The 11,526-nt window shown below is 33.7% G+C and overlaps 2 protein-coding genes across 2 annotated transcripts in view; both read right to left on the bottom strand.

Moving 5' to 3' along the window:
• Nucleotides 1–2,298: 2,298 nt before the first annotated feature.
• Nucleotides 2,299–4,565, bottom strand: LOC111895347 (heavy metal-associated isoprenylated plant protein 7). Its single transcript, XM_023891428.3, has 5 exons — nt 4,347–4,565; nt 4,034–4,235; nt 3,743–3,945; nt 3,556–3,646; nt 2,299–3,170 (listed from the first exon to the last, which is right to left on the bottom strand). The coding sequence occupies exons 1-5, from the start codon at nt 4,353–4,355 to the stop codon at nt 2,647–2,649; spliced, it is 1,029 nt and encodes a 342-aa protein (XP_023747196.1). The 5' UTR covers nt 4,356–4,565; the 3' UTR covers nt 2,299–2,646.
• Nucleotides 4,566–10,430: 5,865 nt separating this feature from the next.
• The window catches only part of LOC111895368 (uncharacterized), a 1,407-nt gene continuing 311 nt past the window's right edge, over nt 10,431–11,526 (bottom strand). The window contains exons 1-2 of the mRNA XM_023891451.1: nt 11,510–11,526; nt 10,431–11,359 (exon numbers count right to left, since the gene is read on the bottom strand). The exon at nt 11,510–11,526 is cut by the window's right edge and continues 311 nt beyond it. Of these exons, the coding sequence (XP_023747219.1) occupies nt 10,431–11,359; nt 11,510–11,526 (946 nt within the window). The remainder of the gene's footprint in view (nt 11,360–11,509) is intronic.

Genomic DNA, 11,526 nt, shown 5'->3' with positions numbered 1-11,526 from the left:
GATATTATTTGTCAATCAATTTGTTTCCTTTAGATTACTAATAATTTTGAATTAGTTCACAATAATAATCACCAGATTGTTTGGTTATTAAGTATGAAATTATATCGAAAAGGTATAAATTCACATGATATATTTTACATCCCTCGTATACAAGCAAATGAGATATATGCTAACTTGAATGGTGTATCCAATCTTGGCTAGAGTGACAATGGAAATATTGGTTGTTGAAGCAAGTATAGTATTTATCACTTCATTTCGAAAATGGTGTTATTTTATTTTGGCAACTAGTCCCACTAAACTGGATATATATGTTTTCTTCAATTAAAATGATTTCTAAAAGGATTTTGTAATTTATGCTATAGAAAAATGAAAGATTTATCAAATATGTTATAAATTATTTTCAAGAAATAAAAACTTTTATAGTGAAAAAATGTTAAAACACGATACATTTTCTGTTGACTTTGTACTTTTTATTCAAATTTTATTTTATGTTATATTACTTGTATTGTAAACCCTACTGATTTTTGCTCTAGACCCATCGTTACCTCTACGTTTACAGAAATAGTAGAAATTTGTTAAAAACTGTTATTACAAAGTTATAGACATGTGAAAAGTTCATAGCTACAAATTCTAATATCATTTTTGTATTTAAAACTTCCAATGACATTATTATATTCTAGAAAGCACTTTATAACTTGCATGTTGTGGTCCAACTAACAATAATTTTCTTGAAGACAGAAATATATAACGACAAGTACAAACCATTAACATTTTTTCTGTTATGCTTATGTTTATAGCACAAGTACAAACCATAATTTCTTTTTTAAATTTAAAATTATATATAAACCTCATAATTTGTTTATAATTGTGACGAAACAAACTCTTTCACTTCTTACCCATTTAATTTTTTTCTTAAAAACTGTTCGCTTCTCAAAAACCAGATTGCATGCATGCCACCTTCAACAATATAATCCTAACTTTCAATTTGATAAACTTGAAATAATACTGTGAACACTAGACAATAGTAATATGAAATTAGTTCATAATATGCAAATTAAGTTACGCCTAAGCTAGTTTAAAATCAACCTTATTTTTTTATTGTTTTTTTTTAAATCATGTTTGACAAAAGAAAAATAGCTTACATGGTAGTTTATAAACTAACTTTTAAAAAGCTAGTTAGAGTAATTTTTCAACCGGTTTATAAAGTTTATACTAAAAAAAATTCTTCCATCTATACCCTTTAATTATAATAAAGATTTTTTTCTATATATCTTTATATGTGACTTTAAACTCTACTTATCGGTTAATTTTATCAAACGTTATCTTTGTCACCCTTTAATTATAATAAACATTTTTTTCTATATATCTTTATATGTGACTTTAAACTCTACTTATCGGTTAATTTTATCAAACGTTATCCTTATCAGTTATCAGTTAGCTTTTTAGCTACTAATTAACTTTTTATATATCTTTATATGTGACTTTAAACTCTACTTATCGGTTAATTTTATCGGTTAATTATCAATCGTTATCCTTATCAGTTATCAGTTAGCTTTTTAGCTACTAATTAACTTTTTAATTATCTGTTAATATTTCAGCTACTATATCAAACATAACCTAATCATGTTATTATAACAGACAAAACCACCAAATACGAACCAATAGAAATCAGATATGGTCTGCAATCACCATCAAAGAACTAGCAACCATATTTTTCAAATGGTAATCCGGTTTTAATACAGGTTCCCGCCCCGTAGGTGATTCATCATTTTGGTGAAGATACAGAGATGTCTTGCCTTGCATTCGCAAACGACACTGTATTTACCCCTCTTACAAAACCATGAATGAAACCCCTAAGATTTGAACTTAAGGACCTTTCTTATAGGAAACCCAAACTTTATCTTGTGAACGATGAAAGTGATTGTTAAAGAATTGCAAACAAAGCAATTTTAATCTAAATGTAATTCGTATGTGTTTTCTAATAAGATTACTTTACGTATCGTGTAGCCAAACCTTTTGCAAATAAGAGCCTTGGTTTCTGAAAAGCAAAAGAAAGGGCAAAACTGGGAATATAGAAATATAACTTGCATGCATGTGAAATAGTACACCGTTATTTGTAGTTATCCAAGCAAAATACCAGTCTTCACTAATTTCTTTATTAGATCTAATCTAAAATCCGTCCTTGATAAACGACAATTCCGTAATTAGTACAAATATTATTCCTTTTTTAAACTACTCGTTTGTCAAATTAGTTACATTAACTAGAGATAAAAAAAAAAAAAAAAGTACACAACAACAAAATATAAATATAGAATTTATTTATTTATTATAACATGAGTGCTCATTCTTATTTTACTTTATATAATTTGTCATAAGTGAGCACTTACTTAGTTTACTACTATAGTTTATAAAAAAAAAATTAAAAAAAAAAAAAAGTACAAAAGGTCTCACAAAATTTTACAACTTTCCTGCAGACACTTTTATACTAAACAGAAGCTCACCACAGACAAAGGCCACATGAACGCCACGACAGAATCCTCTCATGCTCACCCATGTGATATGCTCTGTGCTTTCTTTCATCTTCTTCTTCCCCATTTTACCCCTCTCTCTCTCTTCTCTCTTCTCTCTCTAACATTTACTCCATTTTTACATTACAGTGCATGCATTGGGGTTCTCGTCACTGAACATTTGTGGTGCTGGTGGGTACCCATACGCCGATTCTGCGGTGTATCTTGGCGGGTATACATGGTAATTCTGTGGATGGTAATAGTAGAATTCGTTTTTCCGAAGCTCCACCACCCTCGTATCCTCACCTCCTCCGTCGCCGCCGCCTTCCGTACCACCTTCTGGTTTTCCTGGTTCTTCTCCTCCGCCTTCCTTCTTCTCGTCTTTCTTCTCGTCTTTCTCCTTATCTTTTTCTTCACCGCCGCCGCCGCCGCCGCCGCCACCTTCTTCTGCTTTTGCCTCTTCCTTCTTTTCGCCGCCGCCGCCGTCGTCCTTCTTCTCGTCGGCACCTTTGTCCTCCTCTTTCTTTGGTTCAGGGTCTTGTTTCACGATCACGGCGTGTTTTCCGGTTCTTTTGTGAATGTACTCCACCAACTGTGGAGCTGTGAACGTGCCTTTCACTGATACTTGTGAGCTTTTTAGATCTGGTTCAACGCTTTCCACCCCTAAAATACACAAACGATGCAAGATATTGTTAATGATTTGGTAGTTGGGATTTTATTGGAATATTTTGAGTAATATTAAAATGGGTTATTCAATCTAAAACAAAATATATATGGAATCTTGAAAGAATTCACGAATTTGAATCAATAAAATATGGAGATATATATAGAGATAGTGATGGATTACTATTATAGAAAAAGGTAGATGAATTTTCAATTTTGGTTAAGATTTTCAAGAATCAAAAAAGGGAGATGGAGTGAGTTCTAAAGAAGTTGATGGTTGTAGATCAAAACAAAAGAAAAACAAGTCAAACAAGATTCGTAATTAGTCAAAAAAAAAGGAATTTTTATTCGTAAAAATGATTGCTTTATATACAAGAACACACACCTTTCATCCTTAGAATACGTTTTCTGATCTCTTGAGCACAAGCTTCACAATGCATGTTTACTTTCAGAAGCACTGTAATCACCTGAGGAGGCTGTAGTTGAACATCACAAACCACATGAGGAATTTGAATGATTCTATATATACTTCAGATCATTAGCAGTGGCAAAACTGTAATTAATCAACTAACCTCTTCTTTCTTCTCTTCTGGTTTTGGAGCTTCTTTCTCCTCGACTTTCGGCTCCTCCTCCGGCGGTTTTGGTATCGGAGAAAGAAGCTCAACTTGCCGGTGACTCTTTTTCTGAACCCTTTCAAGAACCTTCAACGGATCTGCTTTTTCTCCCTTCACTACAACCTTATGCGTCTTACAATCCGTAGCAACATCTTCCACTCCTTAACAATTCAAACAAATATATCATTCACTTCAATTCAAACTTCAAAATCAAATCAATCAGCAGATGTATATAAAACGAAAACAAACCATCGAATCCCCTGAGGCACCGCCGGACTTTTCTAGCACAGCCTTCACAATGCATGAAAACTCTCAAAACAATCTCTTGCGGCGGCGGAGGTGGTGGTGGTGGTGCGTCTTTTTCCTCCTCTGGTTTCTTCTCATCAGCTTTCGCCGGTTCTTCCTTCTTCTCTTCCTCTGGTTTCTTCTCCTCCTCCGGCTTTGCTACTTGCTAAAAAAAAAAGAAAAACAAAACCCACATCAGAAATGCCAAAAAAATTCATGCTTTTTCCAATAAACCAAAATGAAAACGAATCAAAATCTAAGAACTACGAAAACCCACCTCTCCCATTATCACTTCTTTTTCAGAAATCGAAAGATGGAAAGAGGATTTAAGGGTTTCTTTTATATATATAGTAGAATGATAAGGTTTTCAAGACTGAAAGTCAGAAACAGAGGATGCTTTTTATTTTAATCTGGTGGAACAGACACGCACAAAAACACACTGAGGTGTGTGTTTGTGTAGTTATGGGAGGAGATTAAAAGGGAGTTGTAGATGTGTATGGGAATCGTGATTGTGTGGTATGATGTTGATGATGATGATGATGTTGATGATGGGGATGATGATGAGGACCATCAGATCTAAAGAGGGTACTCATTACCGTCATCAAAAACTGACGTGGCTTATATGTAGCTGCCACGTGGATTAGGGGTAGCTACTCTTTCTACCAATGATACGACAGCGTTTTGAGTTGTTTATTTTTGGTAATATTTGGGTACTTCTCACTTGCTATACTGGTCCAGGCCTACCGCTCTCTATACCGTTTGATGTGATTGATCAGATAGTCAATCTTTTGACTTTACAAACGTAAGAATTATTCCTGTATTATTTTACCAAGAGTATTTTCATAAATTTCTATTTTTAGTTTTTTAGATCCAATATATACAGTTTACTAAAAAGTTGAATAATTATTTAATCAATTCGTTTTAGAAAAACAGAATCCAAGGAAACAATCCTAGGGTTAATAACTAATAAATAGATATCAGAGAAAAGATACCGAAATAGAATGATAAATAAAATATAATATCACATAAGAAAACAAAGTTATTTTGGAAATGTTGGGACCCTCAAATTTACTTCTTTAGGAAACTTTTTTCTCATAATACTTCGAAAGTCGCAAGCTTAATATTTATAACACGAAATAGCGTCTTCCTTTTTTACTTTAAGACACTAATTGATCCAAAAAAACAGGTATCTTTTTACCAAAAAAGATCATCTTAATACAAAGTCTAAGCAGCCTTTGTTGTAACTGCCACAATTATGATGTTTTGTACAAAAACGATATGTATAAAAGACGTAATATCGAATGATAAAGGTGGATACAATCCGAAAAAGCAACAATAAATGAGAAAAGTTAGAAGAAAGTAGTGATGACAAGATCTATACATAAGCTAAGGACGGGAGATTGGTGGTGAATTGTTACATTTCATCACAAATTTGTAACCACAATTGAATCATGAGTTTTCACGAACACTTTTTCAATCATGGAAACTTGCTTTACACATGATTTTCGACTTTTTATTTGTCTTATATATTGAGCATGCTAATAGTACGTCTTATAATTCAATCACGGAAACTTGTGGTTTTAGGACCATGTCCTAACAGTTTTGGCTTTCCTTGTTGGACATTCTTTCGATTATATTAATATCAATGAGTTTTTTTTTTAATCCCAAACCAGAAATATTATAAATAAACCACCAGCAAGGACGTAAAAAAATAGTAACAGTTCCAAGAAAAAATTGAAAGAAGATCACCTAGAAAAACTAAAACTCTAACCCAACCAAAGTATGAAAAATGACATAAACAACCATACCCAATGGTAACCTTAGAACATGGAACCACAAATATATACCCTAGACGAAAAAGAAAACATGAAAAGGCTAAAATCAAAATGTCACACTATAAAAAGCTAACGAAAAAAAATAGGGATTAACATCTAATTATGCAACACTTTAAGTTAAAAGTTGTTCGAACACAAATAACAATAACAAATGTCAAATGACAACATATTTAACCGTCAAGACCAAACAAACACAAGCCGCAAGCCAAAGAGGATCAACTAAGGACAACAAAATGATGACAATTCAAACTAATTAAGAACGTACTAAGAGTTTGTTAGTGTGTTGTAACATCTCGTCAAAAATTTGTCGCCACAACTGAATCACGAGTTTCCACAAACACTTTCTTCATGATAAAAATTTGCTTTACATTTGATGTTCGGCTTTTTATTTGTCTTATGAGCATACTATAATACCATCTTATGTTCAATCATGACAACTTGTGGTTTGAGGAGCATGTCCTATCATTTTTAGCTTTCCTTGTCAAACATTTTTTTCCATATTTTATTAATATTCATTGCTTTTGTTTTAGGCGTAATATGTTAGAATTTAAGGGTAGAAATAACAATGACTTGGATAATCTCTTGAATCGTGTTTTGGAAATCACATTCGAAAATCTGTAATTTGACATTTATTCATAGGGTTATACGAATGCAGATTCATGGGACAATTCAAGAGATCAACTCAGATTTCAGGATCAATCTAATTTACAAAACACATAATACCTTGTTTGTTGAGTGTTCTTCGAGATAGTGAAATGCAAAGTGATAGATTTTCAAGTATCACATTGTAACATTTGCATGAAATATATCCTTCTTTTATATAAGAAAGATGGCGGTTAGAAATGTAGCTAGCATTTATCTTGGCACAAAAATTAATGGTTAGAATGGTGGTTAGAAGACATAATCAACTATTACCTCATCACGATGTCATAACCCTTTTTGGCGGGAAAATGCATGGCGGTTAGAAAGGTGGTTAACATTCATTTTCAGTGGGAACCACCGCTAGTGCCCCATGGACCTCGCAAGACCATGTTGGGGGTGTTACCTCTTGGAGCCCTATACCAAGAGATGCTGCTCTCGGACTCTCGAATTTTCAAGTTTACATTTATTATTCCGAGTGTACACTTCGCACTTCCAGTCTCGTCTCGACGAGTAAATAAAACTTAACGTATCTCAATATTAATAATAACTACACTAAAATATATTGATAACACTAAAATCAATAACATAACCCATAAATACTATAAAATTACCAACATCAAGAAACTGAAAAAAAAAATACAATTATAAGAAAAAATAATGAAATAAGATCATCCAAAAAACTAAAACTCTAACCAACCATAGTAACAAAAATGCCATAAAAAGCCATACCCACAAAAATTGCAAGAAGGTTGAACCATAAATATACCGATGGACTAAAAGAAAACATGGAAAAGCTAAAAGCAAAATAACAAGATAAAAATCTAGCAAAAAATATGGGTTATGTTTAGAAGAATTAACGTGTAACGGGTAGCTGGTGGCGGGTAACGGATAATCGGTAGTTGGTAGCGTTTTGTTAAACGTTATGTGAGGTAGCTTTTGGATGTTGAGCTTGTAGTGTCAAACGAGACTTTCTATTTAAAACAAAGCAGTTTGTCAAATGCTAGAAGCTAGAATCTCTCAAACGCTCCTAAACACTCTGTGCCGAATACGCCCATGGTTCCACATCCAATTAGTCAAAGTCAAACACACCGAAACATGTTATGATCCAAGGACATAATTATTTTTTCAAAGGAAAATGATGCAACAGTCCTAATATATATATTTTGATTTTACCTTTTCAGTCCCTTAAGGATTTTTCCGTGTTTTCTAGATCGTTAAACTTGTTTTTATTTGGTCAATTTGATCATTTTTGACAAAATGAAGGGGTAACCCGATTACCCTTTCGCCATATAAACATCGACTGATTTTCTTTTAACATCGACTCTGAAAAGTCAAAATATTCCTTTCCACCCCTACCCCACTCCTTCTTATTCTTCTTCTCTCTCAATTCAGACTCGATCTCTCACGATGGTTGAATGAAACTACACGTCATGATATAGATGACCCCTTACATCGTTCCATTTTTGAGTCGTCGGTGAAGTTTGTTGGTTCCGAGGAGGTTGTTCGTGTGGAAGACGTTCGCAATGATAGAATTATCCATTAGATTCGTTGGTTGTTGATCCCAACATTTGTGCAACAGGATTTCAATACCTGCCAGAGCTTGGATGCTATTTATGTCGCAAAACCGGAAGGAGCACTAGAGGTGGAACCCAGGACGAACAAATTGATTAAACCAATATCGGTTGTTCCTATTGGTGCGGACCCTATTCTTCGTTGGCTCCGACTTCTGCCCCAGACCCCAGAGACCCTTGCCATCGTTTTGACGGCGAGAGCCAGGTCAAGGATTTCATCCATAGGCTTCTGCATCATCTATAAATCCCTAATTTGATTTCACGTGAAGGTACAATGAGATGGGTAGCATTTTGGTGAATCTAAAGTTTTGGCAACGAAAATGGGAAAGTTAGCGTCGAAGGGATACGTACTGACGGTGTTGGCGTTGAATGAAGAATCTATAGAGAAATTGACCACCGGCAGAAGAATATCAGTTCATGGGATTGATGGGGTTTTCTTCCCGTCGATGACGGATTCCGATTTGAAGAAGTCGAAGACTGTAGAAACGGTTGACCATGTTAAGTTCATTCCCAAAACTCGAAGAGTTACGTCACTCATCTTCCTGCAATGAATTAATTTCTTAAGGATTTTTAATTTATGTCGCCGGAAACAATAGGCGAACAACTCAATGAAAGAAACCGGAGATCCTCACTACCAACCATTAGTTCCTGACATGAAAACGTTGTTGGAATGATGGATTATTGATATCAAGGGAGAAGGACATTCGTGGGCTTAAAGAAACTTCAGAAGTAAAGAAAACATCGACAACCTTGGATGGAGATTTTATATCAATATATTTTTTTTGTAGAGAATTAAAATCATCATTTTTATTTCCTCTTATTTTTTAATATTTCTAAAAAATATATATTTTATATCAATATATATTTTTTTTGTAGAGAATTAAAAGCCAATGCTAATATAATTTTTATAAAATTTTAAAATATAAAATTTAATTAACTATAATAAAAATTGAGAAAAATTTACATTATAAACCGCACCACAAACTACACCCATTATGTAGTGTTTTTTGGAAGATGTGGTTCCTCCTAACTCAACTCCTCACATCATGCAATTTATTGTATTCTGTCCGGCTTAAACTATCAAGAAACCGTAACAACAAAAATAACAAAACATTGGACCATCAATACCAAACCAACACCAAAAGCCGAAAAGTGTCAATAAAGAAGAAATAAATTATGACAATATCAAGCTAAGTATAAAAAGATTGGTGTTGATTTGTAAAAGCTCATAAAAAATTGTTGCCATAGTTTAAGAGAAATTAAATATCTTTTTATTTTTATTCCTATATATCATCATATCTAATGAAACAATGTCATTTATAATATTTAATGCTCATTTAATGATATTTTATTTTAATATTACATATATTATTATTTAATTAAATAAAAGGATTTGTAGAAAAAAAAAAAAGTAACATATTTTAATTTCTCATAGTTTAAACAAGAGTTTCCTCTTTCCACAAAACTCTTTTCAGTGAGAAAAACATGGGTTGTCCGGCCGTCCGCTCTGACTTCTTCTATTTGCGAAGATATATGTGGTAAATAGCTAATTTCTTTTCCACATCACCAAAACTCCCGTTTATTCATATTTAATACCCATAATGAAATAATTCGATCTTGTATTACCAATAATTAAATGCTAATTCCAGTTGAGCAAATGCAAATTATTACTCTCTCCCTGATAGAATTAACCCTTCTTTTCGTACGATGTTCGGCTTAAAATTGTTTTATTGGGCCCCTTTAACAATATTGTCTTACATTCAATCATAAAAAACTTGTGGTTCAAGAGCTTGTACTAGAACTTTATGCTTTCCTTCGTAGAACTCTTTTCCACATTTTATTAATGTTATGGTATATATAAAACACATGTATTTAATGTTCACAAAATTAGAAAAAAAAAAAAAGTTTTAGTTTTGAATTTATGAGACCAGTTTAGGAAAGGAAAACCATATATATTCATTAGATCGGAAGAAGTGGGAGGGAAGTTTTTCTCTCTTTTGGTGGACCATACCCCTCTTTCCCCCACTTTTCTTTCCCTCACCTAAAAACCAATGAATGGGTGGAAAGTCATTCCCTCACTTTTTGTTTTTTATATTAAATAAAATAATTTTTTTATTTATAATTTTTAAATTAATATCAAACATAAAATTTAACTAAAAATAAAAAACATTTCATTAACTAAAAGAAAAATTACATTAACCCTAATATTTAAATAAGTAGAAAAAAAACCGCAAAAAAAAAAAAAAATCAAACAACCTAAAACATAGTAAAAATTATTAATTAATATTCTAATTTTATGTAAACCTAGATACGTCACTCGGAATCATCGTCTTCGTCATCGCCTTGATCATCTGCATCATTCTCCTCGGCGTCACTCTCGTCGTCGGAATCTTCACTCTCGACGAACATCTCAGAATCTTCGTCTGATTCGTCAAACAAATTATCGTGAGATAACTCGTGCGGGGGCTGAATATGAGCCCTATAAATGTGCTCCAGCAAATCAGCACGAAGGGTCTGATGAATGCCGCGATTGTGTACTTCTTTTCTATTCACCCTATACTCTTGTGTACCAACGGCTACTCCTTCGACATTTGGCAAAACTTCATTTTCGTTGTATCGACATATCGTTCTTCTTTCGTCTTCAAGAATCATATTATGCAATATGATACATGCATACATTACGTGTTGTAACCTTTTCACCTCATATGACCTTGCCCCGACTGTTAATACTTGCCAACGTCTCTTAAATACACCAAATGCTCGCTCCACATCCTTCCTAGCTGACTCTTGTGCCTCTTTAAACTTTTTCCTTTTCGGTTCGTTAGGACATGTAAACGATTTCACAAAAACAGACAAGGGAGGATATATACCGTCAGTAAGATAGTATCCACGCTTATATGCTACCCCATTTGCTTGAAAAGGTACATCGTGTGACTTTCCAAGATAGATATCGTTGAATACAGGCGGCTGGTCTAGACTGTTGATGTCATTGTTTGCACCAGTTGGACCAAAGAATGCATGCCATATCCAAAGATCATGTGATGCGATAGCCACTAGAATGATCATCGGCTCTTTGTGGTCGCCTCTCATGTACTGACAACACCATGCGTTGGGGCATAATGACCAAATCCAATGCATGCACTCGATACTACCTAGCATTCCAGGGAATCCATGTTTGCCTTCATGCACCGTATACAATTGGTGGATATCGTTGATAGTTGGTTTGCGCAAATATTGTTGCCCTTAAACCAAACAGATTGCTTTGCAGAACTTGTACACAGACTCCCGCACGGTACGCTCTGACATCCTAAAATACTCGACCCCTTTGTCTGCGCCCATGCCGTATGCTAGCTGACGAATTGAAGTCGTGCATTTTTTAATGGGAGAGAAACCTTTTTTTCCCCTTGCA

The sequence above is a fragment of the Lactuca sativa genome, chromosome 4 (genome assembly GCF_002870075.4).
Source record: "Lactuca sativa cultivar Salinas chromosome 4, Lsat_Salinas_v11, whole genome shotgun sequence".
Taxonomy (NCBI): Eukaryota; Viridiplantae; Streptophyta; class Magnoliopsida; order Asterales; family Asteraceae; genus Lactuca; species Lactuca sativa.
The sequence above is the reverse complement of the archived record's forward strand: the minus strand, read 5'-3'. Positions and strand labels throughout refer to the sequence as shown.

What these genes read in the sequence shown, in the direction of transcription:
- LOC111895347 (XM_023891428.3), bottom strand. An exon ending in CAGAAGAGAAGAAAGAAGAG is followed by an intron (nt 3,647 to 3,742) that starts GTTAGTTGATTA and finishes GTTCAACTACAG; the next exon opens with CCTCCTCAGGTGATTACAGT. An exon ending in ACGTATTCTAAGGATGAAAG is followed by an intron (nt 3,171 to 3,555) that starts GTGTGTGTTCTT and finishes TGTGTATTTTAG; the next exon opens with GGGTGGAAAGCGTTGAACCA.